The sequence below is a fragment of the Eriocheir sinensis genome, chromosome 25, assembly GCF_024679095.1.
Source record: "Eriocheir sinensis breed Jianghai 21 chromosome 25, ASM2467909v1, whole genome shotgun sequence".
Taxonomy (NCBI): Eukaryota; Metazoa; Arthropoda; class Malacostraca; order Decapoda; family Varunidae; genus Eriocheir; species Eriocheir sinensis.
The window spans coordinates 9,636,290-9,662,970 of NC_066533.1; the positions used below are offsets into that span (position 1 = coordinate 9,636,290).

The 26,681-nt window shown below is 37.1% G+C and overlaps 1 protein-coding gene across 7 annotated transcripts in view; it reads right to left on the reverse strand.

The window, feature by feature from the left end:
• Nucleotides 1-838: 838 nt before the first annotated feature.
• The window catches only part of LOC127003321 (calcium-activated potassium channel slowpoke-like), a 168,037-nt gene continuing 142,194 nt past the window's right edge, over nucleotides 839-26,681 (reverse strand). For 4 of the 7 annotated variants that reach the window (XM_050869816.1, XM_050869820.1, XM_050869821.1 and 1 more), the window contains 13 exons: nucleotides 24,174-24,254; nucleotides 21,967-21,990; nucleotides 19,614-19,697; nucleotides 17,203-17,229; nucleotides 14,023-14,164; nucleotides 12,114-12,170; nucleotides 9,516-9,687; nucleotides 9,103-9,327; nucleotides 8,825-9,008; nucleotides 8,383-8,618; nucleotides 8,131-8,243; nucleotides 6,195-6,350; nucleotides 839-5,518 (listed from right to left, as the gene is read on the reverse strand). In XM_050869816.1, the coding sequence (XP_050725773.1) occupies nucleotides 5,299-5,518; nucleotides 6,195-6,350; nucleotides 8,131-8,243; nucleotides 8,383-8,618; nucleotides 8,825-9,008; nucleotides 9,103-9,327; nucleotides 9,516-9,687; nucleotides 12,114-12,170; nucleotides 14,023-14,164; nucleotides 17,203-17,229; nucleotides 19,614-19,697; nucleotides 21,967-21,990; nucleotides 24,174-24,254 (1,721 nt within the window). In that variant the 3' untranslated portion in view covers nucleotides 839-5,298. The remainder of the gene's footprint in view (nucleotides 5,519-6,194; nucleotides 6,351-8,130; nucleotides 8,244-8,382; nucleotides 8,619-8,824; nucleotides 9,009-9,102; nucleotides 9,328-9,515; nucleotides 9,688-12,113; nucleotides 12,171-14,022; nucleotides 14,165-17,202; nucleotides 17,230-19,613; nucleotides 19,698-21,966; nucleotides 21,991-24,173; nucleotides 24,255-26,681) is intronic. The other 3 variants (XM_050869822.1, XM_050869818.1, XM_050869817.1) reach the window with 3 other exon arrangements.

The window sequence follows — 26,681 nt, forward strand, 5'->3', positions numbered from 1 at the left end:
TGTCTTTCCCATAACCCTCTTTGCCTTGTTAGATAATTATGTAGTTATTACATTCCTACGTGTTTTCAACCTTATCCAACTACTGGTACTAGTACTACTTCACAGAGGCATTAGCAGTCAGGATGGGAAGAGTGAATGCAGGAATATCATTATGTATGTATGTTGCTATATGTAGAATTGTTGATGATAGTTAGGAATGGATCAACAGTAGAGCTCCAAAGCCTAATAGATGTAATATATGGGTATGGGAGAGACTTTGGAGGGAGATTTAGCAAAGCAATAAAGGTAAATGAAGTCAGATGAAATAAGTTATGCAGAGACTGGGAAAGAATGAATGGGAGCAGGTGATGAATGAGTACAAGTAGCTATGAGTGTGGATGAACTAAGTGGTTTTAAGGAAGCTAAAATTGAACAGACCAGCCTGATGAATCAATGGGTTGGCTGACTAGGGAGGCAGAAGGTATGATATGCTGACACTGATACTACAGTGTCCCAGGTTCGATTCACCGGAGAGAGATGGATGGGCGATCTCCTTTCCTCCATGCCTCTGTCCACCCATAAGTGAAGGGTATACAGGTGGCAGTCGGGGGATGTCACGGATGTGTATGTGTGTGTGTGGGGGGGTGGGGTGCGGGGTTGATGTGAGGCTCCAGCAGTACCCACAGATCCTTCACTTTGCAGCCCCAAATTCTTTTGAGGGGTACTTAATTATTACACACACACACACACACACACACACACACACACACACACACACACACACACACACACACACACACACACCATGCTTTTTATGCAGGCTAAACATTCTGAGGATACAAGAAGTGAAAGTCAGAGCAACAGAGGTGCATTTATTCTATTGCTGTTCAATTATCCAAATAAAAAGTTCTGAACCAGTAGTGTAATCCTTATTGTTAAACAAACATTAACACAACATTTCCTATAGCTGGTGTCCCATCCACTGCCACCAGTTATTTCTGAATTAGTGGTTCTAAATTGATACAGCTCTCATTAGAATTCACTCAGAATCTTTGCTTTCAATATAGAAATCTAGTGAGGATGTTTTTGGGTAATAACATTTTGGACACGACTAACTTTTACTGAATGAGGTTTCTTATGATTTTGCATTCTGCCAATATTGAGATGCTTGTTCTGATGAGGTTTATGAGGTAATAGCACAGAACTCTATGTACAACCTAGTTTTCAAACTAAACAATAAGTAACCAGTATAAAATTACATATTCTAATGATCCATTTTAAACTTGGGGACTTTGTGTAGCAGGATGAGGTGGGCAGTTCCAGGACACCAGTGACTGGCAAACAACGAGCACGGGCCAGGTTAAAACCGGCAATTCATTTTGTAAAAATACAAAAATCCATAAGGATATAATGACACCAATCTTAGTTAAGTGGTGTTTAAATTGTCAGATATTGTCTTCACTTAATGCATTTTGATATTATGCTGACAATTTTAACCTTGTCCAGTCCATGAGTCTGCAATGGTCACCTGAGGCAACAGGCACACTCACAATAAGGCTTTGGTTCTGATGATCAGGAGACTTTTATCAGTTACATATCAGTCTCAGATTAATTCCTGTGTTGGTGTTCGTCTCCACACCTTTTCTCTGATGTTTGTGGAGTAAGCATTCTGTCCTTGATTCAGACTTCTTGCATAAATCTGAGAAACAAGCTTTTATGCATCACTGGCTGTACTTCACATGCAGAATTCTCACTTTTCACTTTTAATTATGCTTTTATTATGCTTTAAAATAGTACTATCATCTCTTTAGGTTCATATCTTATTCAACTGCCGATTGAATAATGCCAATTCAATATAGGAAACTAGTGCTATAACTTAAGATTAAGAAGGATGAAAATATCCTTCTTGGCTTTGAAACTTTACCATAAAAAAAAAATTTAGTACATAATATGCCTGACAAAGATTTTATCAGATTTTTAACAATATTCTTTTAGCCAGTTTATGAAGCAATTAATCATTTGCCTTATTTCTTTGCAACTTAAGACAACATAAGGCAGATCTCTTAACAACGGCCCCACAACAGGGCGGGTGAGAGAGCACACAGATGGTGAGGGCTGAGCTGAGACACACCAGAGCCCGAGACAGACGTAACAACTCAGTGACGACTGATCCAAGATGCACAAGTTCAAAGAGTGAATTAAGTAAATATTTGTAGAGAGAGTTGCCAAAATCATAATTACAATATTACTAGAATATTATAGTGTTATGCCATCAGAGACAACTTATATACTTCCCCTCATGATTAAAACCCTTTATAACAAATAAAGCTAGTCTTCACTCTGGGTTTAATTTTAAAAGGTAATATATTTACTATTATGCAATTGAGACCAGGGCAGGTGAAAACAAACACACCAATCAGTACAAAACAAGAATGATGATTTGAGGAAATGCAAGGATTAATAGTATACAGTGATTTCATAAATGTTTTCAAAGAAGCACAATTATCATGCAGTACATGACATCTGGAACTATAGTACATATCACATTTCATTTATGTAGCTATTATGTTCTTTGTCAGCATAGTTTACTCTAGGTATTTACTGCATGACCACTGATGGTATGAAGGGGACAGAGTCAGGGTCTATTCAAGAAGGGAACTTATTTTTAGTCTTCCTAATACATTGTAAACAAGGCTGGGCACCTGGGCAATGCTCACGCGGGAGAAGGACATCCCTACAGCACTCTCTGACCCTGCCCCCAAATGGCCTGAAGGTGAGAGGCAGGCAGGATGCTAGGGTGAAGTGAAGTCAGTTGGCTGGTGACTGGGGAACAGCAGTGGTCTTGCAGTCTTGTCTCACTGATAGCATGTCTTATTTTCCAAGTTCTTTGTATGGTCATTTTCTTAACTGTTTCAGTTTTAAGCACCGGTAATATGAAGTTTTAAATTCAGAGGTATTTAACTCATCCTTCAAGTCTGGAATTGCACTTTTGATCACCATTTCTTATTTTTTCACCAGTTGGCTGACAAACCCATGCACCTTCTACTGGCCTTTGATATAAGAAAAGATAAGCCATGATTGAAGAGAAATAAAACTCATTAAGCTCTTGGCATTTGTAAGGCAATAACAACACAGTTGCAGCCAGAGAGATGCACTTTGTGAGTCCTGGGTGGCTCATGCACTAGTAGCCTCCCTGGCAGCAGGTGACGGAGGGTAAGCCTCCAACTTCAGCTTAGCAACTGTTCATATTCACAGATGATTCAGTGCAGCACACATCTTCATAGGAGTTGAGAGATTATGCATGAGTAGATATGAAGAACACTCTGGTGAATATTGACACTCAAGCATTTATCTGTGATCTTTACCACTGACAAAAAGGGTCATTATGAGCCAAGTTCCTAGAGTTACTGTAAGTAGGAACAAGGACAATATATCATTGCACACTGTGGATCAAAACAGGATATTGTTAACATCAGAATTATGGAATGGCATACCATACAAACTAGGATATGATCACAGGGGTCAATATGACTCAGCATAAAGGGAGCACACCTCCCAAGCCCAGGCTGAGGTGGGCCACCAGTAAATACAGCCACCACACCTCGGATGGCCACCTACTAGTGGGCCACAGTGGACTAGACCCCAAGAGAAATTCTCACGCTCTGGAGCAATAGTGGACAAAGGTCAACACAAAGACAACATGATATAGCATCCACCCATGGGACTCCATTAAATATGGCCCCTTGTGACCGAGAATAGTTTGTATTTAGATGAGCTGGCGAAAAGGTAAATGAAAAAAAGTGAAAGCAGTATAAACATTATGACTGTCCATCTCAACCGATGCTGAAAGCTGAGGGTGGCAGGATGGGTCACAGGTGACCATACTGGGCCTTTGGAGCCCAGCACCCTGGTGCTCCATGGACATGGCACCAATATAAATTTTGATTTATGAAATGCATTTCCAGTATACTTTTTGACAACTTGAAACTTGCAAAACCTTTATTCACAGCAATGTATTATATGATAAACTTTGTCAATAATACACAACTAAGTAAAAAACTATAACATGTAACATTTTTTCAAACTCTTTTCTAAACAATTTGCAGATAAATACATTTCTGAGCCTACATCATACAGAACAACTATCCCTGGCTATACAGTGCTTGTGAAATTATTTGTCCTCTGTGCAAGAATTTTGGAAGGCTGTTTTGAAATGAAGAAGGAGAGGTATGACGAATAATCAAACTAAATATATGTACACCATATTGCTAATTAAAAAATCTATACATTGTAAGAACCTAAGTTGACAATAGTTGAAGTCATAGTTACAAAATCAATAAATATAGTCAAAACTACCTAAGTTATGCACAGATTACAGAAGAAAACTTATCAATAAAATCTTATATATTTCTTCTAATGTAGCATCCCCACTCTCAAACAGACCTAAACCTTTCATGTTAGATTACCAGCAAATACAGTGAAGAAAGTTTCAGCAAGGACAGATTGGACACCTCTGAAACAGACTGTTATTCTGACTGGTCTCTGACACGTGTTCAGGAGAGTTTGAAGGACCCTGAATACGAGAGCACTTGCTGCAGGTGTGACTTGTACGGCTGCTTGGCCGATGTGTCTGTGAGCCGGGCATGTGCAGGCTGACTTACAATGGGCAACTAAACTCAGGGTTGACAATGGAGCTACGCCCAAACCACCTGGGACACTAGCGAGAGTCAAGGTAGCAACTTTGCATAGTTGGAACATCCTATTACAACTGTGAACTTCCCTATCTCAAAAGTCCGCGATCCCACACAAAAGTAGAGAATAACACACAGGATACTCATTCAAGCATCAATACTGTATTTACATTTCAGAGATGTTAAAGACCACATAAGGAATTGCCATTATTTTATTCCTGTAGATGAAATGAATGTAGTACACAAAACAGTATGAACACACATGAACTAATGAATGATGAAGCACATATGGGCCACTGCTTGTGTAATGAGGTGGACAACACCTCTCCTTGTGCTGGGACCATCTGGAACACAACAGACCAAAAATCCACTATAGGAGGCTGAGGTGACTACAAAGGGTGTGAGTATGTACGGGAAGGAAATTGAGGGAAATGTAGTGGGGAGGACGGCTGAAACACAGCACGGGGCAGCTGCCAAACGCTGGTGTGCCTCATGAGCACTGGGGCGGTTGGCAGCAGCAGCTGATGAGCGGGTGGTGTGTTGTGGTGTTGGTGTGGTGTTGGTGCAGCGCTGGACTCTTTTAGATGTAGGAGTAGGGTCCGTCAGTGAGGGCGCTACAGAGGAGGAGTCAGGAGTTGTCTTCTTTGGACATGTCTCCTCGGTTAGGCTTGTACTCCAGGCCAGGGTCGAACTGCATGAGGACAAACACCTGGTCGGTGGGCAGCAACGTGAAGTCATCTGGTGGGTTGGTTATCACATACCGCTTGGATGACGCGTCACACGAACTTGATGTGTCGCGGAATCTGCAGTCCAAACCAACGGCAGATTGAGGAACCATACGGAGTGTTCTGTAAATCAATTTCATATCTCACGAGCATAGCGAAAATGATATCTCATAAAACAAGAGTTCCGATCCTCGAAACAATTTACAAGCTTGCCCAATGGCCATGCTACTGTACAAGAAGTGCAGAAACGTCTCATAAGCCGTGTGTTTAAAAGCAGGTTTACATACTTTACAAAGCCTACTTTTGCAGGCCTGAATAAATTATATCAGGATTTTAACAAGCCAGGTGCATACACACTTTGTGAACATTACAATAGCTTAATTTTACAAACCATTATCTATTGATGCAAAAGGCTCTCTTATTTAGAGGTCCGCTCTTACTGAATATTGAATACCATTTAAGGGTGTAAAGTGCACAAAAGCTGATATATAAATACATGGGAGGAGGAGGGAAGGAGGTAAGGAAGGAAAATTTGTGAAGAAGGTGGAATTTGAATACGCAGTGACCTGGTGCATCATAAATCATTGTCGTCAAATTGAATTACCTCTGCTTTACCCACAGAGTTTAATTAACTTCAACAACTCATCACTCTGAGCCAAGTCTTAACTCCTTTAAATACTTGTGACACACTCATGAGTAGCGGGAGGTGACACTGTTGTATGGAATAGCTGGAGATACCAGGTGTGAGGTGCGGGTGGGAAAGGAGAGGGAAGGGTGAGTGGTGGTGGTGCCTACTTACCTGTACAGACCGATACAAAGCATGCCATAGTTCCGCAGAGCTGCGCAGAAAAGGTCGCCATACTTGCCACCTTCGCCAAACTGACCCAGCGGACCGTCATACAGGGAGATCTGACCCACTTGACAACGGTCTCGATTAGCCAAAGTCTCAGGAGTGCTGGAAGTTAATGTTCTAGTCTTATACCTGAGACTTCCAAGCAGTGACGTTGCTGTGATGCATCTATACAGCTAACAGATACAGTGTCAATGGTGTAAATTTTGTAGCTTGTGGAATGCAGTGACTCATGGTAAAAGCTTTGCTACAGTGAGGAATAAATTTACCCCACACATTACAAGACAAGTTTACATCAAACAATTTCCTATCAGCTTAGCTCACACAGTGATATATTTTTGTGATGAGTGATTGCTGAACCTAGTCTTTTACTGTTCAATGAAAAACAGAATTGTACTGTTTACAGTCTAGATTTGCTCTCAAATTACAGATATTCTATGAATCCATTATAAAGCACATGGGTATTTTTTATAATTTTTTTACAGCAAAGGAGTAGCTCTTGGGAAAAAAAAAAAAAAAAAAAAAAAAACAAAAAAAGGCCATGATGTACTGCTCTGGCAAAGGGGAGAGGAGGAGATTCCAAAATGTTGGGTAAAATTTGATTGATGATGTGTCTTGATATTTCCTTATTTAACCCGGTAGCAGCGACGGGCCAAATTTGTGGCTTCACAGTGTAGCAGCGACGGGCCAAATTTGTGCCATGATATTTACCCCCCAAACTAGATGATACATAATCTGATCACAAATGCTTTGATATATATTATAAATGGTTTGTGTGAGGGGTGATTTTTTTTCATTTTTCTCGCTTGGATGGACCATTAAGAAACATGATCCCCGCTGCTACCGGGTTAAAGCATTCAAGTCATAGGAAGGAGAAAACACAGATGGAGGGAGGCTATTTTTTAGGATAGAGAAAGTAGGAGGGAACACAAATGAGATAACTATCATTAGCCTTGGAAACTTCTTTCAATCAGGAAGAGAAGGTGAGGTTTAGAAGACAAGAGATGCTGTTTCACAGAATGAAAATTATAGTGAAGACTGTGAATGTTGTAGAAGTTAACTAAAAGAAATTTGGAGGAGTTAAGACACGGCTTTGAATCTTCAGCAGAGGTGGAGGCCAACCTTGGGGCACTTCTTGTTCTCTCTGAGGCTTTTTTTTCTTTTTTTTGAACCTTGATATATATATATATATATATATATATATATATATATATATATATATATATATATATATATATATATATATATATATATATATATATATATATATATATATATATATATATATATAAGAGAGATTAGTGTGTGTTTGAGTGTGAATGTGTGTGCTATCTGCATGTAGTTTAGTGTGGAAAGTAAGAGTATTTGCTCTTAGAGAGCATGCTGAACTCTGCTCTGGTGTTGATTGAGACAAAGTGGAAATTAAATTGTAGGAGTATGCTAACCATGTTGTCAAAGTGATCTAGTCTACATTACTGCTGGAGCACTCAACATTAAATGTCACACATATATTTTTTTCCAGGATCCAGGCACACACATGCCATGTGCTGGAAAATGTAATGCTTACCCATTATAAGATTTCTCAAAAATCTGAAAACTATTTCCATATAAAAAATAAATATAAAACAAGGATGCATTACTATTGACATCACATTTTCACTTCATAAATTATTACCATCACTAATATATTTCTCTCTTCATACATATTTTCTCTACATAAACATGTCACCATGGACAATGCAAATATGACATGACACAACATAATGTATGGTCAAGAAATATGATGAGTGAACTGTGGCGTTATATAAAAGGTTAATTTCTATGACAAAAATTTATGTGTAGCAAAAAGTTAGTTCTACTCATTACAACAAAGCTGTGAGCCCACCTGTAGCCTCCCCTGAGGCCGGCGCCCTCGGCCAGGATCAGCTCCAGCTCTGGCGTGGCGCCACCGGTGATCAGAGAGCGGATCAGAGTGAGAGCATTTTGGTTGAAGTAGGTCTGTTGTGGAAAGGAACAAAAATGTTATAATCACATCCATGATGGGAGTCCTTCACCTCCTTTTTGATTGATTCACATCTGTTAACATTCATAATCATCATGAGCAACAAAATAGGAGATACAGGTATGAAGCACTTACTGTGGACATTAGAGAATCAAGAACAGAGACTGCAAAAGCTGTACCACAAGCAAATGGTTGTGTCAGATAGAGTTCAGTGTCTGGATCATCATCATCATCTTGATCAAGAAACTGAACATTGCTGTCATTTATAAGTTCTGTAATCATGGGAACATTGGCACCGTAGACAGAACCACGCCTTTGCAGCACTATGGGGGAGCCCAAAGGACTCAGTGTGTCTCCACCACTACTTGGGTCTGGTGAAGAAAGAATATGAGTCACATAAAATTCATTCATTTCATCATGGAAAATAACTCATCTATAATAATTTATAAAACCACAAAGGTACAGTTTTCTGTTGATTACAATTACACAAGCTGAGGAGAAATCAACTAATCTATTACTTGCTACTAACTGATATCAAAACTTTTTAGCTTATCACACTACACAGAAATATGCTTACTCTGATTGAGAACACCAATCGTGTCATCAAAGGTCATGGCTTTGATGTTGAGTGAAGCAAGGATGGCCTCCTTGTCCGCCAACGTTGGGTCGTCATTGCTGGGGACCTTTGCACTCAGGATGACGCACATATCACAAAGGTTAACATTCACTGCTCTCAAATCTGCTCGACTAAGTGGTGATCCCTGTGGGTGGCAATGTTAATAGTGAGTTGAGATTATCTGTAATAAATGCATAGCTATTCATCAATAAATGGTGATTATACAGCAAGGTTCTTACATTCAGAACAGATATTTTTGGCAGGTTCTGAAGCATCTTCCATTCTCTTCTAATATAGTCTACGGAGCCAACAATGACCACATGTTTGAGCTCATGATAGTGGAAATTGGAGGCTCGAAGTGGCATAACTAGGTTTCTAAGGCCGATGAGCGGTGAATCTGGATCAGCAAAAAGGCAGACCACCACATGGCCATTTAGCACTGTCATGGCCGCCTGGTTACGGTCCTGCAAAAGAATACAACAGTGGTTAAGAAGAGTATAACATCAAAATTGCACACCTTCTAAACACATAAACTTCACTGTGGATTTTTTCTCCACAATCAAAACAAAATTTTATCAAGTTATGTGATATCTAAAAATATTACCTATCTCAATTCTCCTCAATCCACTCAAACAACAAATAAAAAACTTACCAATATACAGTCCTCTAATGATCTTGCAGGGCACCAGTGGAACATCCCTGTTGAGTCATATTTCATTTCTGTTTTCTCAAAGTCAAAGTCCTTGGCTTGATCGTCAGCTATTCCAACGGTCAAACCATTGTTAGTGCCACCATTTCCACCCCCACTGCTGCGACTGGTGGGCCTGAGGGGAGAACAAGATCCTAGTTCTTGTGCAATCATTGGAAAATGCTCCTTAAGGATGAATGCTGATTTTATGTAGGCTTAATTAAAACATAGCAGTTACTATGGCTTGGTGTATTGCTATGTAGTCAATCCCATATGGTTTTATTAATTTGTTTTAGTGTGTGTGTGGGAGGTCGAGGAACATATGAGGCGTCTAGAGCTCGAGGGGCGAACACGCCAACATGGGGGATTTTGAGTTTTTGCCTGTTTCCGGTAGATGGAAGCACTGTGCAACCCTCTGTGAATGTGAAAATGGGAAATCGGTTTCTATGGCCCAGTAGAAGGGTGGTGAGGGTAGCGTGTTTTTGCCTGTCTGCAGAGCGTATGAAGTTGGCTGTATCAGGGCTCTAAGGGCGAAGATCACTAGTAAACCTCATAAAACACCTAAATATGGAAATTTTGTTTTGAAATTTGAATTAGCTGTTAGTTACATCACATTCTTTTAATTTTCCGAGTTTGGATTAAATCGGATAGTAAACATGCATTAATAAAAAAACACCTTTATGTGTTTGTGTTTTTTTTAACAATTAACACAATTTCACACAACACTGATTCCTTTGAATTTGTCTGGCTGAAAACTTTCTGTTGATGTATGTTTTTTTTTATTATGTTTTTGCTACGCTTGACTTTGAAGGCCTGTAGCTCAAAACTAGGTAAGTTGCTTGTTCGCCCCCTGAGCACTAGACGCCTCATATTTCCAGCCATCCTTCCATCACCAAGGCACAAGACTATGTTGACTATGTTGCTGACACTGACACAATGAAAGGCGTGACTTTGCAGCATTTTTAAGTCCGAAGATAAGAAGCTGTCCAAGGGGTTTGCAATGATTCTTAAATAAAGGCCAAAAAATTATTACAATAATTAGACAATGTCAATGATATATATAAAAGACTAGTATGATAATAGTTATAATATAATATAATATAATAAGCAGATATATTTGAATAATAATTTACTCCTTATCAATATGCAAAAATAGCTATTGTATTTACTGATGATGAAATATTATGAAATAGAAAATAATGTGTTTTATTTGCATTTTGAAATAATAATAATAATAATAATAATAATAATAATAATAATCAGTATTATGACTCAACAAATTTAATGATGCAATAAAAAAGAAGATGAGCGAAATAATAATAATAATAATAATAATAATAATAATAATAATATATAATGATCATATTATGAACTGAGCAAATTTATATATGCAATATATATATATATATATATATATATATATATATATATATATATATATATATATATATATATATATATACATATACATATATATATATATATATATATATATATATATATATATATATATATATATATATATATATATATATATATATATATATATATATATATATATATATATATATATATATATATATATATATATATATATATATATATATATATATTACAGTAATAATATTGATAACCAAATTGATCATGCATCTTAAGACTGTCACCAGCAACACTCAAGCACCAAAATAAAGGGGCCAAGCATGCAGTTTTCACCCCTTGCTGATGGTCTGTGAAGATCACATAATCATCTGCACAGACTAAGTGTAAGTTTCTCACTATGTGGTAAGTAAACATGATACATGAACATTTTTGCAGTGGTCTTTTACTCAAAAATCTTATTTAATTAAAAGAAGATGGAACACAAATGCTTGATTTAACTATATGACCCCATAGTAATATTCCTTTATCCTAATAAACATTCAAATAACATAGATGCAAATGACCCTGACGTGTTTTGTACTGAAAACAAAGACAGCAACATATTGTATATAATAAAATGCCTAGCATGATATCATCATCCATAAAGTGCATGTATTTGGGTGACAAATGAATGCAAAAAAGAGGACTGTTGTTGAGTGGCCATGCAGAAGTGTGTGTGCTAAATGAGGCATAACTAGACAAATCAGGTGCAGGGAATGTACCTACAAATCTATTCAACTATTCTCCAAAAGTAATGACTGACTTGTATGGGCAAAAGGCCTGCTATACAGCTTACCAAGTTGTGAATTAAAAGATATAATCATAATTTCCTATTATTGCTAGTTTGCTGGCCATATACACAGCTAAATGTATGAGGACTGCCATGTGCAACAGCACAGCACTGTGACATTCAGGAAAAAATTGCCACATCTATGGCTGCAGGAATAAAATTTCTTTTACTATAATGTAGACCTCTATACACCACATTCTGATACCATCATGAAAGTTTTACTTTGTGATTCCAGGGTTGTGGTGCCAAAATCCACACTACAGGAGTGACTCAAACCAAGTGACAGTTGCGGGACATAAATCAAGCTACAACAGAGGGCGCGCTACGTGGAAACGTGAGGGGAGGGTGCGTACATGAGTTTCTTGACCTCGTAGCTGAGGTGATAGCTGTACGTGTTGTCCTCTGTCACCCTGCAAGTAACAAGAAGACAGCGTGAGCAACCAGCCCGTGAGGAGCGTGTGAGGAACCCAGGAGTGTAACTCACAACACAGAGTGGAGAGTGAATGTTAGCAGTGAGACTCCTCTGAATAAGGTTAGTGAGAACATGACAAGGTGAGTAAGTGCAAACATATTTACTGTGATAGTGAAATCTCAAACATCACAAACAAACAATTAATGGGAGTCATTAAGAAAATGATGAAACATTTATTGCTAGAGATGAAATCTGTAAAGACTAAATTTTCATAATATTGCCATATCTGTTTACCCAGATTGTAGAGTAAATGGCTAAGGTGGCTTGTTCAGTGACAAATAAACAATTTGTCAATGAGAATAATATATATCTCATCATATAGAGCATTTTTATATATAGCATTAATGGTGAGTACAAAATACATATGGTAACTTTAAGTTCCACAAAGAATGCCATTAAATAATTTATATATATTTTTTTTATATTGAGTCATGGTTTGCAAAGCTAGTTTCTAACAATAACGTTGGAAAATATTTCACCATAGAAAAGTTCTTAATAAGACAAGTGACAACTGAAAAGTTTAAAGCATATTGCTAACATTCCAGTGCCGTTACTTTTAACTAATGAAGCAGGAGGATACTACAACTTATATACACTGTACTGAAATCCTTGCTAAGGTTCCTCAAAAAATAAAATGAACGCTTGAGTACAGTCATCATCTTTGTTTGTGAATAATGAATGCAATTTACTTTCATAAGTGAGCAATATATAAACACTCGCTTATCAATTTGGAGGTAAATTAGTAGGATATTGTAGGATATGAGACATATAGAGGCATGATTCCTTCTTTTCTATATTGTCCTTTTCTTTATTATTTCAACACTATCAGCTGACCTCCTTGTACACTCTCACACAAGAAAATCAAACAAGATATCACCAATTAAATATGAAATTCTGGGAGCCACCAGCTGCACACATTAACCTTAGTCATCTGAATCTCATCCCCAAGCACTACACTCATGTTGGATAAAAACGTAATGTGTGATGTGTTCTGGTTAACATTATCAAAAAAGGCTTTCTTGTTAGTAAGCAATGCCATGTTAGAACCTACAACGGTACTTTTACAGTGTTAGGAATCAAATCTTAACAATTCCATTAAAATATTATTGCTTAAAATGTATTACTAAAAAGATGCTCCATTAATCAGACACAATGAATACTAAACATTACATATATACTAAATGTATGTATTATATTTTTTACGTTAAGATATTAATCAGTAATTTTGTATGTATTTGAAAAGTCAGAGAAGTATTAATTGTGAATATTTACCTGATAACACAATAAACTTGAGATGCCACAAAATGACTTTGCAGCAGATGTTTGATTGTATTATTATTCATCCTCTGATCAACTAACATCTTCATGAGTCATGTGCTAGCTCCACTTAATTAATATTAGTCAAATATAAACAACTAACATTCAGTGTGCAAATGTCAGGTAAACTTCTAGATCTTCTAACAGGCAAGGTAACTTTAACCTTTTAGCCTCATTAGTCAAGTTATCAAATCACAATCCTGTATCCCAGTTATAGTGGTCATGAAATTAGTCACCTCTAGTATATCCATATTCAGCACACAGACTGCTCCCAATATACATGAGGAGAGTTCTCAAGATTTCTGATAAATCTTCATTTCATGTGCATTTATATATTTTAAAGTAATTATTGAAGACTGGGAACATAAACACTCATGAGTGTTGGGACCATCTGTATGCTCATTTCAGGAGTCTGGACTTTATGGTCACTATGAATACATCTCATACGCTAGCAACAGGGAAGTCATAAGTACCTGTCCTGCTGAGGGACTGACCGGTTGTAGCCCTGGGTGGGGGAGGTGAGGGCGTCCGGCGCCCGGCCTCCATTCTTCTTGGCGGCAGCCAGAGTCTTGGCAGCATTGACCAAAGGCTGTCCACTGCTGTTTTGGTTTGCAACTGTAGAACAATGACACATTATATATGTGTAATTTGTAACTATGTACATGATGTTTCAGTCCACTCCTGCATCAACTTATGAAACAACATACTCCTGAAATTTGCATGAAGATAAGATAAACCACTCCCTTACAGAAGGGAGACTATAACCTAAACTATAAAAAGGGAAATCAGATTAAAGCATATTTACAGTGTATGGCTTGTGTTGTGTGTCAACCATTGCATAACATTTTGTGGCAAAACTGACCAATAGCACATTGAAAAAATCAAATAAAGTTCAACATATATAATGTATATGTATGTATTAAAATTATAAACATATTCCTATTCAATAATGCACCTACAGTTGTATATTTTCCTGACTGTTGCACATTTCTTTGGTGGTATTAATTGTTGTTAGGAAGTAGAGCAGTCAATAGGGGAAAACATGCACGCTAGGTAATGATGATGATGATGATGATTAGCTGAAAAAAAGAATGTTTATGTAGTACATATAAAAAAATACGTTGTCACGAAACAAAAGTGTCTGGTCACTGAGCTCCATAACTACTGCCACACACACACATGGCAAGGAGGAAGGGTGGGTGGTTTGTCGGAAAATAGTTGCCATGCTGGAACAAACAAGTTCACGGCAGACATTTTGACAGATAAGTTTGACATGCTCTGACATGCTGCCATGCAAAAGTGCAAGATTATTACAAGATCACTGAAGTGTATATAAGGCATATTAGTAAAGATTATCTAATTCTTTCCTAATGACTCATTCAGTGATAAAAAAATGTATATATATTTACAGATTTACACACACACACATACACACACACAGAAACGCACGCATTTCTGGCTGAAATTTCACTCCAGACATAATTAAGAAAACTGTACCTTTTAGTAAAATGGAAGCAACACATGTGGTGACTATTTAGGCAAAGAGCATTCATCATATAACACAAAACAAAAACATCATGCTTCCAACACAAAACATCATACGTACATTACTTGTTTCTTCCATTGAGAAAAGTTCTCAAAATAAGAACTCTTCAAAACTCGTAAAGATAATGTCAATGAAATACAATCATAATAAAAGAACAGCTACTACAAAGTTATCTCGTTGACATTCTCTTCTCAGAAATCCCAATGTTCGTTCCCTGATGGAAGGAATGACGCCTGCGTGCATCCTTCACCTCTTATACAAAACATACACATTCTTTTTAATGTTCTGGCACTGATTAATTATTAATAAGAAAAAAGTATGGTTAGTAATGGTATGTATTCATGCATGTGAAAACCAATATATTACATAAGCATAAGACAACAAATATTAGGTAATATTAGGGAATGACTAAATATACATCCACTTTTGTAATTTGCAGTCACTGGACCTCTTCACAAAAACAAAAATAATCCTTTCAAAACATTTTGCTGAAATTAATACGTGTTCCTCAATGCAAGTAATCAGAGTATGCACGCACACTCAGAAACTCTTCATGCAAAGCCAAGATAATCTAAAACTTATTTTATTAGTGCTTTTTAAACGGAATCAATATCAGTATTGTTAGCAAGCTGAACTTTTATATATAACACACCCACAGTTATTAGAAACAAATTATTAATTACTTTTAAGTGCATTAACTTGTATCTAATTAGGAAAGGTATTTCTTTGCATACCAATTCCTACAATGTCTGGATGAATGCTTGGTAACTTAAACAAAAAAGGCAAAGCATTTTCATTTCACATAACAGAAGAACATGGAAGGTCTATACATGTATCTGAATACACACACATAACACTGACAGAACCTAAATACATGGCTCCATACAGAGACATCATTCTTCCAAAACCCATCATGTATAATCCAGGCAATTATACACATTCAGTTTTTAATTCCCTACACACAAGAAGTCTTTAGCAGGGGTAGGAAGTAATTTAGTATGTGAAGCACCAATTAAATATATGTAGCCTATATTCCATTGGAAGTTTGTCAATCATCTGTCGATTCGTAAAATGTGACAGGATTGAGATAAATTGCACTAATATGAGAGGATGGTCGGCTGTAAAGTATGAAGACGAGTTTTACAATATTAGGAAAGAAGAGAAATATAGCAAGTACTGAGTATGGTTTTGGAAAACTGGAGACTTCTGTTATGATTACTTTTTTTTAAGGATTGAGAAGCAGGATTCTTCTTCTAAATCAATAATTCCAAGGGGTGATTGAGGCGTGTTAAAAGTATAAAAGTGCAGCAACAGATAGGGAAGTAAAGGGAGAATTACAGAAGATGGAGTGGATCTTCAAATTTATACTGGTGTATGCATATTGAGAATGTGGGTCATCAAATCAAAGAGAATAAATATTCCCTGTACTAAATGTAATACATGTAGGTTGAGATATGCGAGTGTGCTCTAGCAGGTTGTGGGACTATACAAAGTTATAAGATGCAGCAACGATTGCAATGCACCTTAAAACTGTCTTCTCAATACAGCCTCTTATGATGTATTTGCATAAATGGTGTCTCCCCATGAGCAAAGTGTGTTATATGCAACTGCATACAGTATACATTCACTAAGCAAAACATGTAATTATAATGTAGCATTCTATTTCACAGCAACATGTTACTATCCTGTTATGTTTGTTTCTGACTTTTTATTCATGCAGTCAGAAGCTTACTGTATCTTTTAAAGTTTTGAAGAACTACTAGACATGCACATTACATAATTTGCTTGGATGCCACAGACAACACTTCCTAACAACACATTACAGACAGTTAACATTGTACAATGCACAAACACTATTTCATATTTACATGACAGAACAATTAAGAACAATGTCTACACACTTGAAACTGGTGCAGGACAACAGTATCACACCACATGTTTCTTAATAAAAAAAATGGGCAACTGAGAGATGCTTGTGAGGATTGGAGGGTGAGGAGTCACAGTCTGTGAATGGAGGGATGGTAGATGGGCTAGAAAGGTCTTAGTCATCAGGAAAAAACATGTAAATTGAATAAAATTGGGGAAAATTGCTTTGTTAGACACTTACTTCCATCACGGACTGGCATCTTGTCGCCTGTGGGGAGGGAGGCACATTAGGATTTTAGCAATTCTTTCAAAACAATCTTTCCTCCTCAGCCACAGTACCTCATAGAAAAAGAGGTAAATTTATTTTTCTTAGAAATATTAGAAAGTCTATTATTAGTTTTGTATAGATGACTCATCTAATATACAATCTCTTAATGAACAATTAAGCGTTCTTTAGGGGAGCACTAGGATGCATTATTATGTGATTCTTCAACGACGGTGAGGAGGTAGACCTGATACTGTAGAGTGGAGTGACTAGGGTACTAGGTAAGGCTTGGGGCAGTGAATGCCACCTGGCAGGGCATTGCCCTCAGCAAATCTTGCTGATTGACCACCTATGACTGTCTGCTGGGGTGCCTCCTACAAAGTATCATTATGGACAGCCCTACTCCACCAGTGCCAAGAACAGTTCTGTAATAGAGTGCATGACTGAGATATTAGATAACTAAAAATTATGAACTCTGTGGTGCCAATTATTTTTTTTACAATAATATCAAACTATAACTTATGCATTATAAATATAGTCTAGTTGATTCTTGGTCAAATGAAGAGTTACATTTTGGCCTTCCATTAGATATCTAAAATAAAGAATGAACCTGGCCTATAAGATTGCAGTGAGTCCAGAGAGCATAAAAATGGAAAAGTGAATGACAGCTGCATCCCCAGCAGCTCCAGTCTGGCCAAAACTATTACTTGTTGCCCCATAACTTAGTTCATCAGAAACACAAACACAGCTAACACAGTTACCTCTGAATTGCATACTCAGTCAGTATCATTGATCATAGTGCATAATACATTTATTTGCAATATCCTTTTCTGATGCAAACCAACAGCTATTATTAAGGAGCCCATAAGAACTTCTTAGAACATCACACTGACAATCAAGTTTACACACAACGTCAAAGATATCTGTAAAGATAATGAACTACAACTCCAACAACCAATAACCATGACCTAGCACCTCCCTACAAGGAAGCATGGTCAGGCAGGGGACCAGTGGACAGCCTCACCAGCCAGCATGACAAGATGGGCGCCAGCTGGTGGAGGTGGTCATGGATACTTTGTGAAACTTTAGGAACTTTTTACAACAGCACAACCTAGCACATATCCACTGGTCACCTGCCCACTTCCACTACCAAGTAACACTAATTTATAAACTATGTAGACTTGCAAGACAAACAATGGCCACATTCCCAATCGGTACAGTATTTAGAGGTGCAGTAAGAACCAAGTAATATTTGCCTGTATTTAACAACTAAAACTGGGTCATGAATGTTACAGTACATTTACATGGACATTATTTATTATAACAAAAAATGAGTATGATGTCTTATACTCAGACGAATGTTCTCACCATTGTCCCAGCTTAAAAGGATTAATTTTCTAGAAAAATGTGAATGAGCGTGAAAGTGTATGAAATTGCTCATATGTGAATGGAGAATTCATGAAAGTTGCTGAACTTTATCATCCTTATTAGTCAATTTTATACAAAGCAACCATGAAGTACATCTAAAATTTTTGTTTACATGATGACAAAAAACAAAATCTGAGCAGCTGTGATGTGCATACTCCCATCTAATGGGAGGGAGAGACTCACTGTGTGCCAGGGAGGTGGTAATATGTCAATGAAGTGTTAATATTAAGGAATACCTTTAAATTAAATGTATTATGTGATATATGCAATGTCAGCTGCAAAACTTTAACAAACTTGATTTATAAGTGTTTTTATTTCTAATGAATTACATTTGGCACTGAACAATTTTAGATGTAAATATAGGTCAAAAAGCAATTCTACAGCAGTCGTCATTAATCTGCTTCTTAATTATCAAATAAAAAAGTTCAGACAAAGGACAATAAATACATATTATATATCATAAATGGACTGACTGACTAAAGGATGGATGCATAGAAAGTGGCTGGCTGGGAGAATGAATGCCATAGACATGGCACACATCAGGTTTTTTCATAATTAGTGACAATATTTACAACCAAGCTGAAGAAGAGAAATATTATTTATGACATGTTGTAGCCCCATTTTAACATTCTAATTTAAGTGTACTAATATATGACCCAAGTAAAACATCAGATTAAAGGAATACAGATCAATGGTATAAATCATCTAGAGTGTCTAAGCCCTGCACCTTGAGGGAATGTGCCAAAAGCTCGCTTATTGAATGTACCATTACAAAACAGTCAAGCTACAAGATTCTTATATACTTAAACTATTTTTTTTTGGAAACATATGGTACTGGACATAGCCAAATACTAATTACTGTACCTACTTTAATACTCTCAGAAGACTTGGATGGATTAAACTGATAAAGGTAGAAAGTGGGATATTGTGAAAGAATGTGAAAGAAGCAACTATGGTACCTCTGGAGTTGTTAAGAAGACGCTTTGGAAGTTCGGGAGGGGTGTAAGTAACTTGGTAGAGTTCTGTTTCAATATCTGACTTATCTGAAACAAACACACCGGAAAAATACGCGTAACTAACAGCCACACAGTAGTAAGAAAAAAGGAGATATCGCCTGTCGAAAAATCCCGACAAAAAGTATAAGAAATGCCAAAGGGAATTTACTTAGGGTCCAATTTCTGGAGCAGTGTGCTTGGCGAAGGGCAGGGTGATGGGCAGATGATGGACTGTCCACAAGGCATTGCAATGTTTTTTTGTTAAGTACTGATTATCAAAGTATAATGACTTGTATTATGAAACTCTGAGCTTTGCCATGAAATATCAATTTCTTTACAGAATAAATATGTCTTATGGACAAAATCAAAATGAAAATTCTGATGTTTAGTAGGAGGTAAAAGGTATTTTGGAGTAATATAAGAAATCCAGAAGTTAAAGTTGCAAAAACAAGAGAACAAAAGTTATATACATACAGTTATGTGTGTTCATAGATCATAAATAGACTAGTTAATGCTGGACATTACCAGCTGCTGTCATGATTTTATGTTGGTCACTGGAAATGATATATAACAAAGATATACAATGATTGAAAATCCACAAAGGTGAATAATATTAAACTGCATGGCCTCTTATTTTTGCTGACATAACTCTGAATGTTGCAATATGTAAAATTTCAAATAAATAATAAACAATTATTACAGACACTAAACTAAATATCAAATAATAGGCAAAATTTGATAGTATATAATCATCTAAATAAGAATACAACACTAATGCACAAAATTCTGAGCTAGGAAATGGCAGGTCTTAGCTATTGTGTATTGGAGCTATCTCTACTCTCCTAGATTTTTACAATAAAAAACTTGTTGCTAAAAAGGCCTAGTACATACTCCTTTTGCTACACAAGAGCATTTTGTAAATCTTTGCCCTTGGAAAACACTAGTAATAAAATATTTTACAAGTGGTATGTACTAATATCATATTTACTTATCAGTTAAAACTAAAAAAAAAAATTTCATATAGTCAAAATATCTAAAACAAAAATATAACCAAGGACAACAAAAGACCAACATAATGTTCACCAAACAAAACTTTGGCACCATCCTACAGATATCAATGAATAGAAATTATAAAAAAAAACAAGAAATATGGATTGAAAAACACAGGTTAGGATGTTCATAGCATGATGCTGGGGATGCAGCTTGGCGGCTGGGGCAGACTGGGGGTACATGATTTAGTGGGGGAGACTTTAGCATGGAATGTCAAGGGGGGTCAAATTAATCTACCAAAGCAAAAGGATCAACCAAAAATAGAGGTTACATCCAAGTATACTTTAGTGCTGTACTGTATCCTTATGCAATCTGGCAACAAGAATCAGCACATTTATAATATATACAATGAACACTTTTTTTTTTTAAGAATATTATGATTCTGGGCTCAGAACACCAGAGAGAAAGATTATGCAAGATACTGTGAGCTTATTGTTATTCAACAATTTTTTTAAGAATGAAGCTGGAACCAAAATTATATGAAAAATTTTGGAGAACTCAAAGTATTGATGCCACACTGACTGATGGAGACAGTACAAATTATGCTACACACAAAGAGTAAAATAAATACGTTTTGTAGGCAGTGTATGCGCAAGGTATTTAAAATAGTTTTCCATGGCTTAACATGAAACATTATCGACAATTGATTCATAAAGCATAATTGCTTAATAATTGCATACATAGAGATAACTCATATCTACATAAATTTTAAACAATCATGTAATTCAATACTATGATTATACTGTTACTTTTCTGACTTGTAGCATTACTTTGCTGATTTCATAGTACACCCCAGCCGCCAAAACTATCTGGCCTTTGCTTTCCTGAGCCACTACAGTGTGGTCTGCTGCTACGATTTTTTGGGGAATATGTAGACAACGGCGCTATGAAATAGCAGTCGCAGATTTCCACATGGTGGCCATGTTACATTTTTTCTACCGCAGCAAAGTTTTGGCACTTCATAGTGATGAAATCCACGATCTGCCATACTGCATCGAGTTCATACTGTTGGAGGTTTGTCCTGAGCAGTGATTACACTAACTAGTGAGTGTTCCAGTCACTATCAGGTGAATTTCTGAATATATTTTGTACAACAGGATTGTTACAGGATATCTTGCAGCTTTGCTATGCTGCACAGCAAAAAATTTGCTGTCATCTAAGTACAGAATAATTCTTTTCATGCTGATGCTTTACAAGTTCTTAATAGCATCTTGCCTATCAAAACCAAAGAAGTGAGTAAAAGGCTATATCTCTGATGTAGACTTACTTGGTATATAGGTAACCTCTCCACCTTAAGATCACAGAAGACAGAGAAGAAGGAAGATTAGTAGAAGGAAAGAGATAGGAGAATGCTTACACTTAGTATAATTCATACTATTATATTTTAATGATTATCTTTATATCTTGTAAATGTTTGATATTTCTAATATTTATCTGATAGCGAACTTTAGTGGAAGCAACACAACCAGTGATAGCACACATACTGATCGATTATACTTTTAAAGATCACGTAAAATTGTAACGAATACTGTGTGGAGTTTAAAATTGATAAAAATCTTTATCAATTGCATAGGTTTAGTGAGCGAACTGTGGGGCAGGTCTGGCTGTACTCTCTTTGTGAGCCATGCAATAGTAACATCACCAGATTCAGGGATTTAAGCAAGCTGTATTATGTGTTAGCTGGGTAACTTAAATATTTTACTTCTGCATCACCTCCTTAGTTCAGACACTGAAGTTGTCTCATCCTCCATGTGATGAATGGTGAAGAAAGGTTAAACAGTAGTACATGGAACAAGTCAATATATACAGTGTTTTGTTTCATTTTCCAGCTTTCAGTTTGATCTTGAATCAGTCAGTACCACAGCTGAAGTCCCTGAAACTTGTGGACACGAGACACCACGGGTAGAATTATTGATATATAATAAATTCATGCAACATGCATTTGACACGGCCATCACCACCACGGTCGCAAGGATTTTACCTACTTGTTCGGCCTACCAATTGGACTGCGCGGACTCCTTTCCTGAATAATGCCACTAAAGAAAAGACAGGAGTTAGTGCGGGCAGCAGGAGAAACATGCATCATTGCCCACAGTAAAGATAATAGAGATAATAAAACAGGTCATACCTTTCATCACTCACCTCCTCATTCATTCTATGTAATATCTAGTGTTGAAGAGGGATTCCCTACTATTATGAATTTGACAACTGGAGGTTCATTTTTTTTCTCCATTTCCCATCCCCAGGCCTCAGTTTTGAGGATATCATTTCAGAGTTGGCAACAAGCAAAAAATCTATACCTCATTAAATGAGGAAGATATTTGCTGCTTTTATATCTACTCTGCAAGATAGAAGTCCCCTGAAGTGTTGCCAGTCTACTAAAACAATGCCTTAGACAATGACACCATGACATCCCCAAAGCTGGATCAGTGACAATGACAGAGGCAGGTGGGTACCAAGTCTGCCTGCCCAGCTGCCCCACCCACAAACTGTCCAAAGCATCACCACTCCACAAAAGTATACCCAAGCTAGCATGATCATCAGTCACTTCTACTTCATGTGAGTGTGAAAGGCAATCTGTTTTATTATCAGCCTTGCAAACAGCAGCCACAGTCAATGAATCCTAGCAGTGGTTATAGTTGTTAGTAACTAAAATATGATGCATGTACTGATGGCATTGGCAGCTTGATCATATAGATTGATGTGGTCACCAGTTGATGCTTTTAGAGCTAGTGGAGTTGGTGGGTATTGGTGAGGGTTAAGGGTGAGGGGGAGAAGAGTGGGGGGCAGGGGCAGGAGCTCTTTGCCCCCATCAGGCTGCCCCAAAGGAAGACTTAGTACCCTAGGATGACCCAGCTCTATGCCTGAGTACTGGGTAGGCCTCCCTGACACCTCTACCACAGAATCAAAATTACATGCATGGGAGCAAGCCAAAGGAAAATTTGATAGCAATAATGTTTTCGTGCACAATTTGGTTGGCCAAGACCTGGGGGTCTTTCTCCACATTATGAAAAGGGGAATATGAAAGGGGCCCCCCTTTCCCAATTTTCTGAGAGGTGCAGGACAGATTAGTAAATGACCAGACCAGAAACTTGGAACCTTCAATACTGTTTCAAAAAGCTCATTCTCCTAATGACAAGAGCTGAACAATGGGCCAAACTGGAGCAGTAACTAAGGCTCGGCATCAGCGGTCACGTCGCAACTCAAGTGTTCATGCAGAGCCCGTGGTGGAGGAGGGAACTATTTGCCGCAACATGGAACCCTGGCAAAACAAAACTAATTTGCGCCACTAGTGAATACTCACACACAAGAAACTTAGTATCTTTTTCTACAGCTACCATCTTAGGGTTTATAGCTAATGGTGAAGTCTTCAGGACAATCTATTGTGTGTGAATATTCTAGAGAGGGGTGACATTGTTAAGACTGATGGTATTATCAATGACTTTGTTAGTGGGGAGGGCAACACTGGCCTACCCTCGCTCCCCGGCCCGCTTTCCACCACGAGGGGCATAAAGCTCTTCATGAAACCGCTTGCTTGAAGCAAATTTCCGATGTCTGTAAGGGAACGGACAGTGCCACTGTAATGCTCACCATGGCTCTGGGGTGCGCAGTCTCTATTGTTTCTGCTTTTCCTTACTGTAACTTGTCTACCACATTACACTGTTAACTATGTATCTCTTACTGTTATTTGCAAATTTGTATTCGCCTCTCAACATAACAAGGAACTACATTTAAGACTTAAGTGGTAGCATAAAAATACTTGGGGAGATGGGTAACACAGTCATGTGTTGCAGCAATATTAGCGCCAGTAACAAATTTGTCACAATGGATAAGGACAAGGAAGGAATTAAAAACTGAATCAACAAAAGTAAAAAAGTATGTAAAAGGGGAAAAAGAGGCATTTAAGCAATAAGTATGGTTATAAAATACAGCAAGAAAATGTCAATGTTAAGATTTGCATCTGAACTAGCCTATTGCATACATAAGTGGTAGTACAGCAATGTTAAAATTAACAATGAGTATTAGGAAGCAGCTATAATGTAAAATGTTTTATCTGCTGCAAACATACCTAATTACAGGTGTTTAGAGTAGATTATGGTTACTTTATGACTTCTAAAGGAAAAAATGTGTCTGCTAGAAGACACTTTAACTAACAAAAATATTATTGCTGGCATTAAGATCTGCTAATTAAGTCCATGGCTGAGAAAGTATTCTAAATATGCAAGTTCAACAAGTCTTCTGTAAGTAATATGCAAAAGCTGGAATCTTTAAAAAGAGTTGCTTAATTAAGAAAGTGTATATACTCACCCACGCCCCCCACACCCCCACCCCCCCCCTGCCTCCCGACCCACTCACTCACCCACACACACTCAATGGATTGTTTTCACTGCATTTACACATTCATGCTGATGGACAGAATGACATAAAACTATAATGTGAAGAACAAATGTTAAAATAATACTGGTACAATGTGTTGGGTGTTACTCCACGGGAAAGCAAATTATAGAATTGATAAGTATCAGAAAAAAAAAAAAAAAAAAAAAAAATATATATATATATATATATATATATATATATATATATATATATATATATATATATATATATATATATATATATATATATATATCAAGACTAGGCAGGTACATAAATAATTTAGACAATTAATAAAGAAGTAAACAAGTAAACCAATTACTGACCAAATTAACCAATTTAATACATAACATAAATAAACCTTCAAATACACTGTGCATCACAAATAAAAATAATTTTCAAACCAGCATTAAGCCACATGTTTCTTAAATTTGGCATTTAACACACACACACACACACACACACACACACACACACACACACAAAAATATATATATATATATATATATATATATATATATATATATATATATATATATATATATATATATATATATATATATATATATATATATATATATATATATAATATTATAAATGTTGAAGACAAGAAGTGCAACTTTAAAAGGACTCACATTTTCTTTGTTTGTTTCTGTGTTGCCATTTAAAATTTAAAGCCAAAGGAGATGTGAATGATTTGCTTCAGGGTAATAATATAAGATTGCAGACATGACAGGCGGCAAGTTAAGAAGCAACAAATGCTCTTATTGCACACAACACTTAGTGCAAAGATCACTGCCTTACCATGTATGGAATACGAATAGATCGTTTCAGCTGAACATAGTAAGTATTGTTTCATTTACAAGCTGTCAGTGCTCATTTTGCAGCACTTTTCAGGCATTTCCAAGAAAAAAAAAAAAAAAAATCATGAGGAGAGATGTCACAACAGTAAAGAAAAAGAAGAATTCAAAATGTTATTCCCAAGATTACCAGATATCACACAATAGGTACAATGTGTGTTGCCAGTTTGCTTCAGGTACGTTACCTCCACACCTCCTTACCACCCCAAACCTCCCTGGCAACTCCAAAAATTCCCTCCTCAAACCCCACAGACTCCTCCTTGACCTCCAGAACCTCCACTCAACCTCAATCTTCACACCCTCCTCGACCTTCACCATCTTTTACTTGGCACCCATAATCTCCTCTTCGACCACCACCTATAACCTCTTCCTCAACCTTAACAATCTCATCTTCAACCACCATCATCCCCTCCTTAACCCCATAACCTCCTTCCCAACCTCTATAACCATCTTTCTGTCCTCCATTGCCCCCTCCTTAACCACCCCTCAACACTGGTCTCCACATTTCCTTCCCAGTCTCCAGAACCACCAGAATTTTCTCTTTCACCTCCAGAACCTCCTCTTCAGCCAGCCTCCACAATCTTCCCCTCAACCTGCACTACTTCCTTCCTGAATACCACCCCCTTTACCTCATCATCTTGCATTGACCAGTGGAACAGCTTGGACACACAGGTTGTTCAATCCAAAAACTTAAGCGAGTCTAAAGCTAAGTTTTGGCCAATTGAGACTCAGATGAGATGAATGTGAC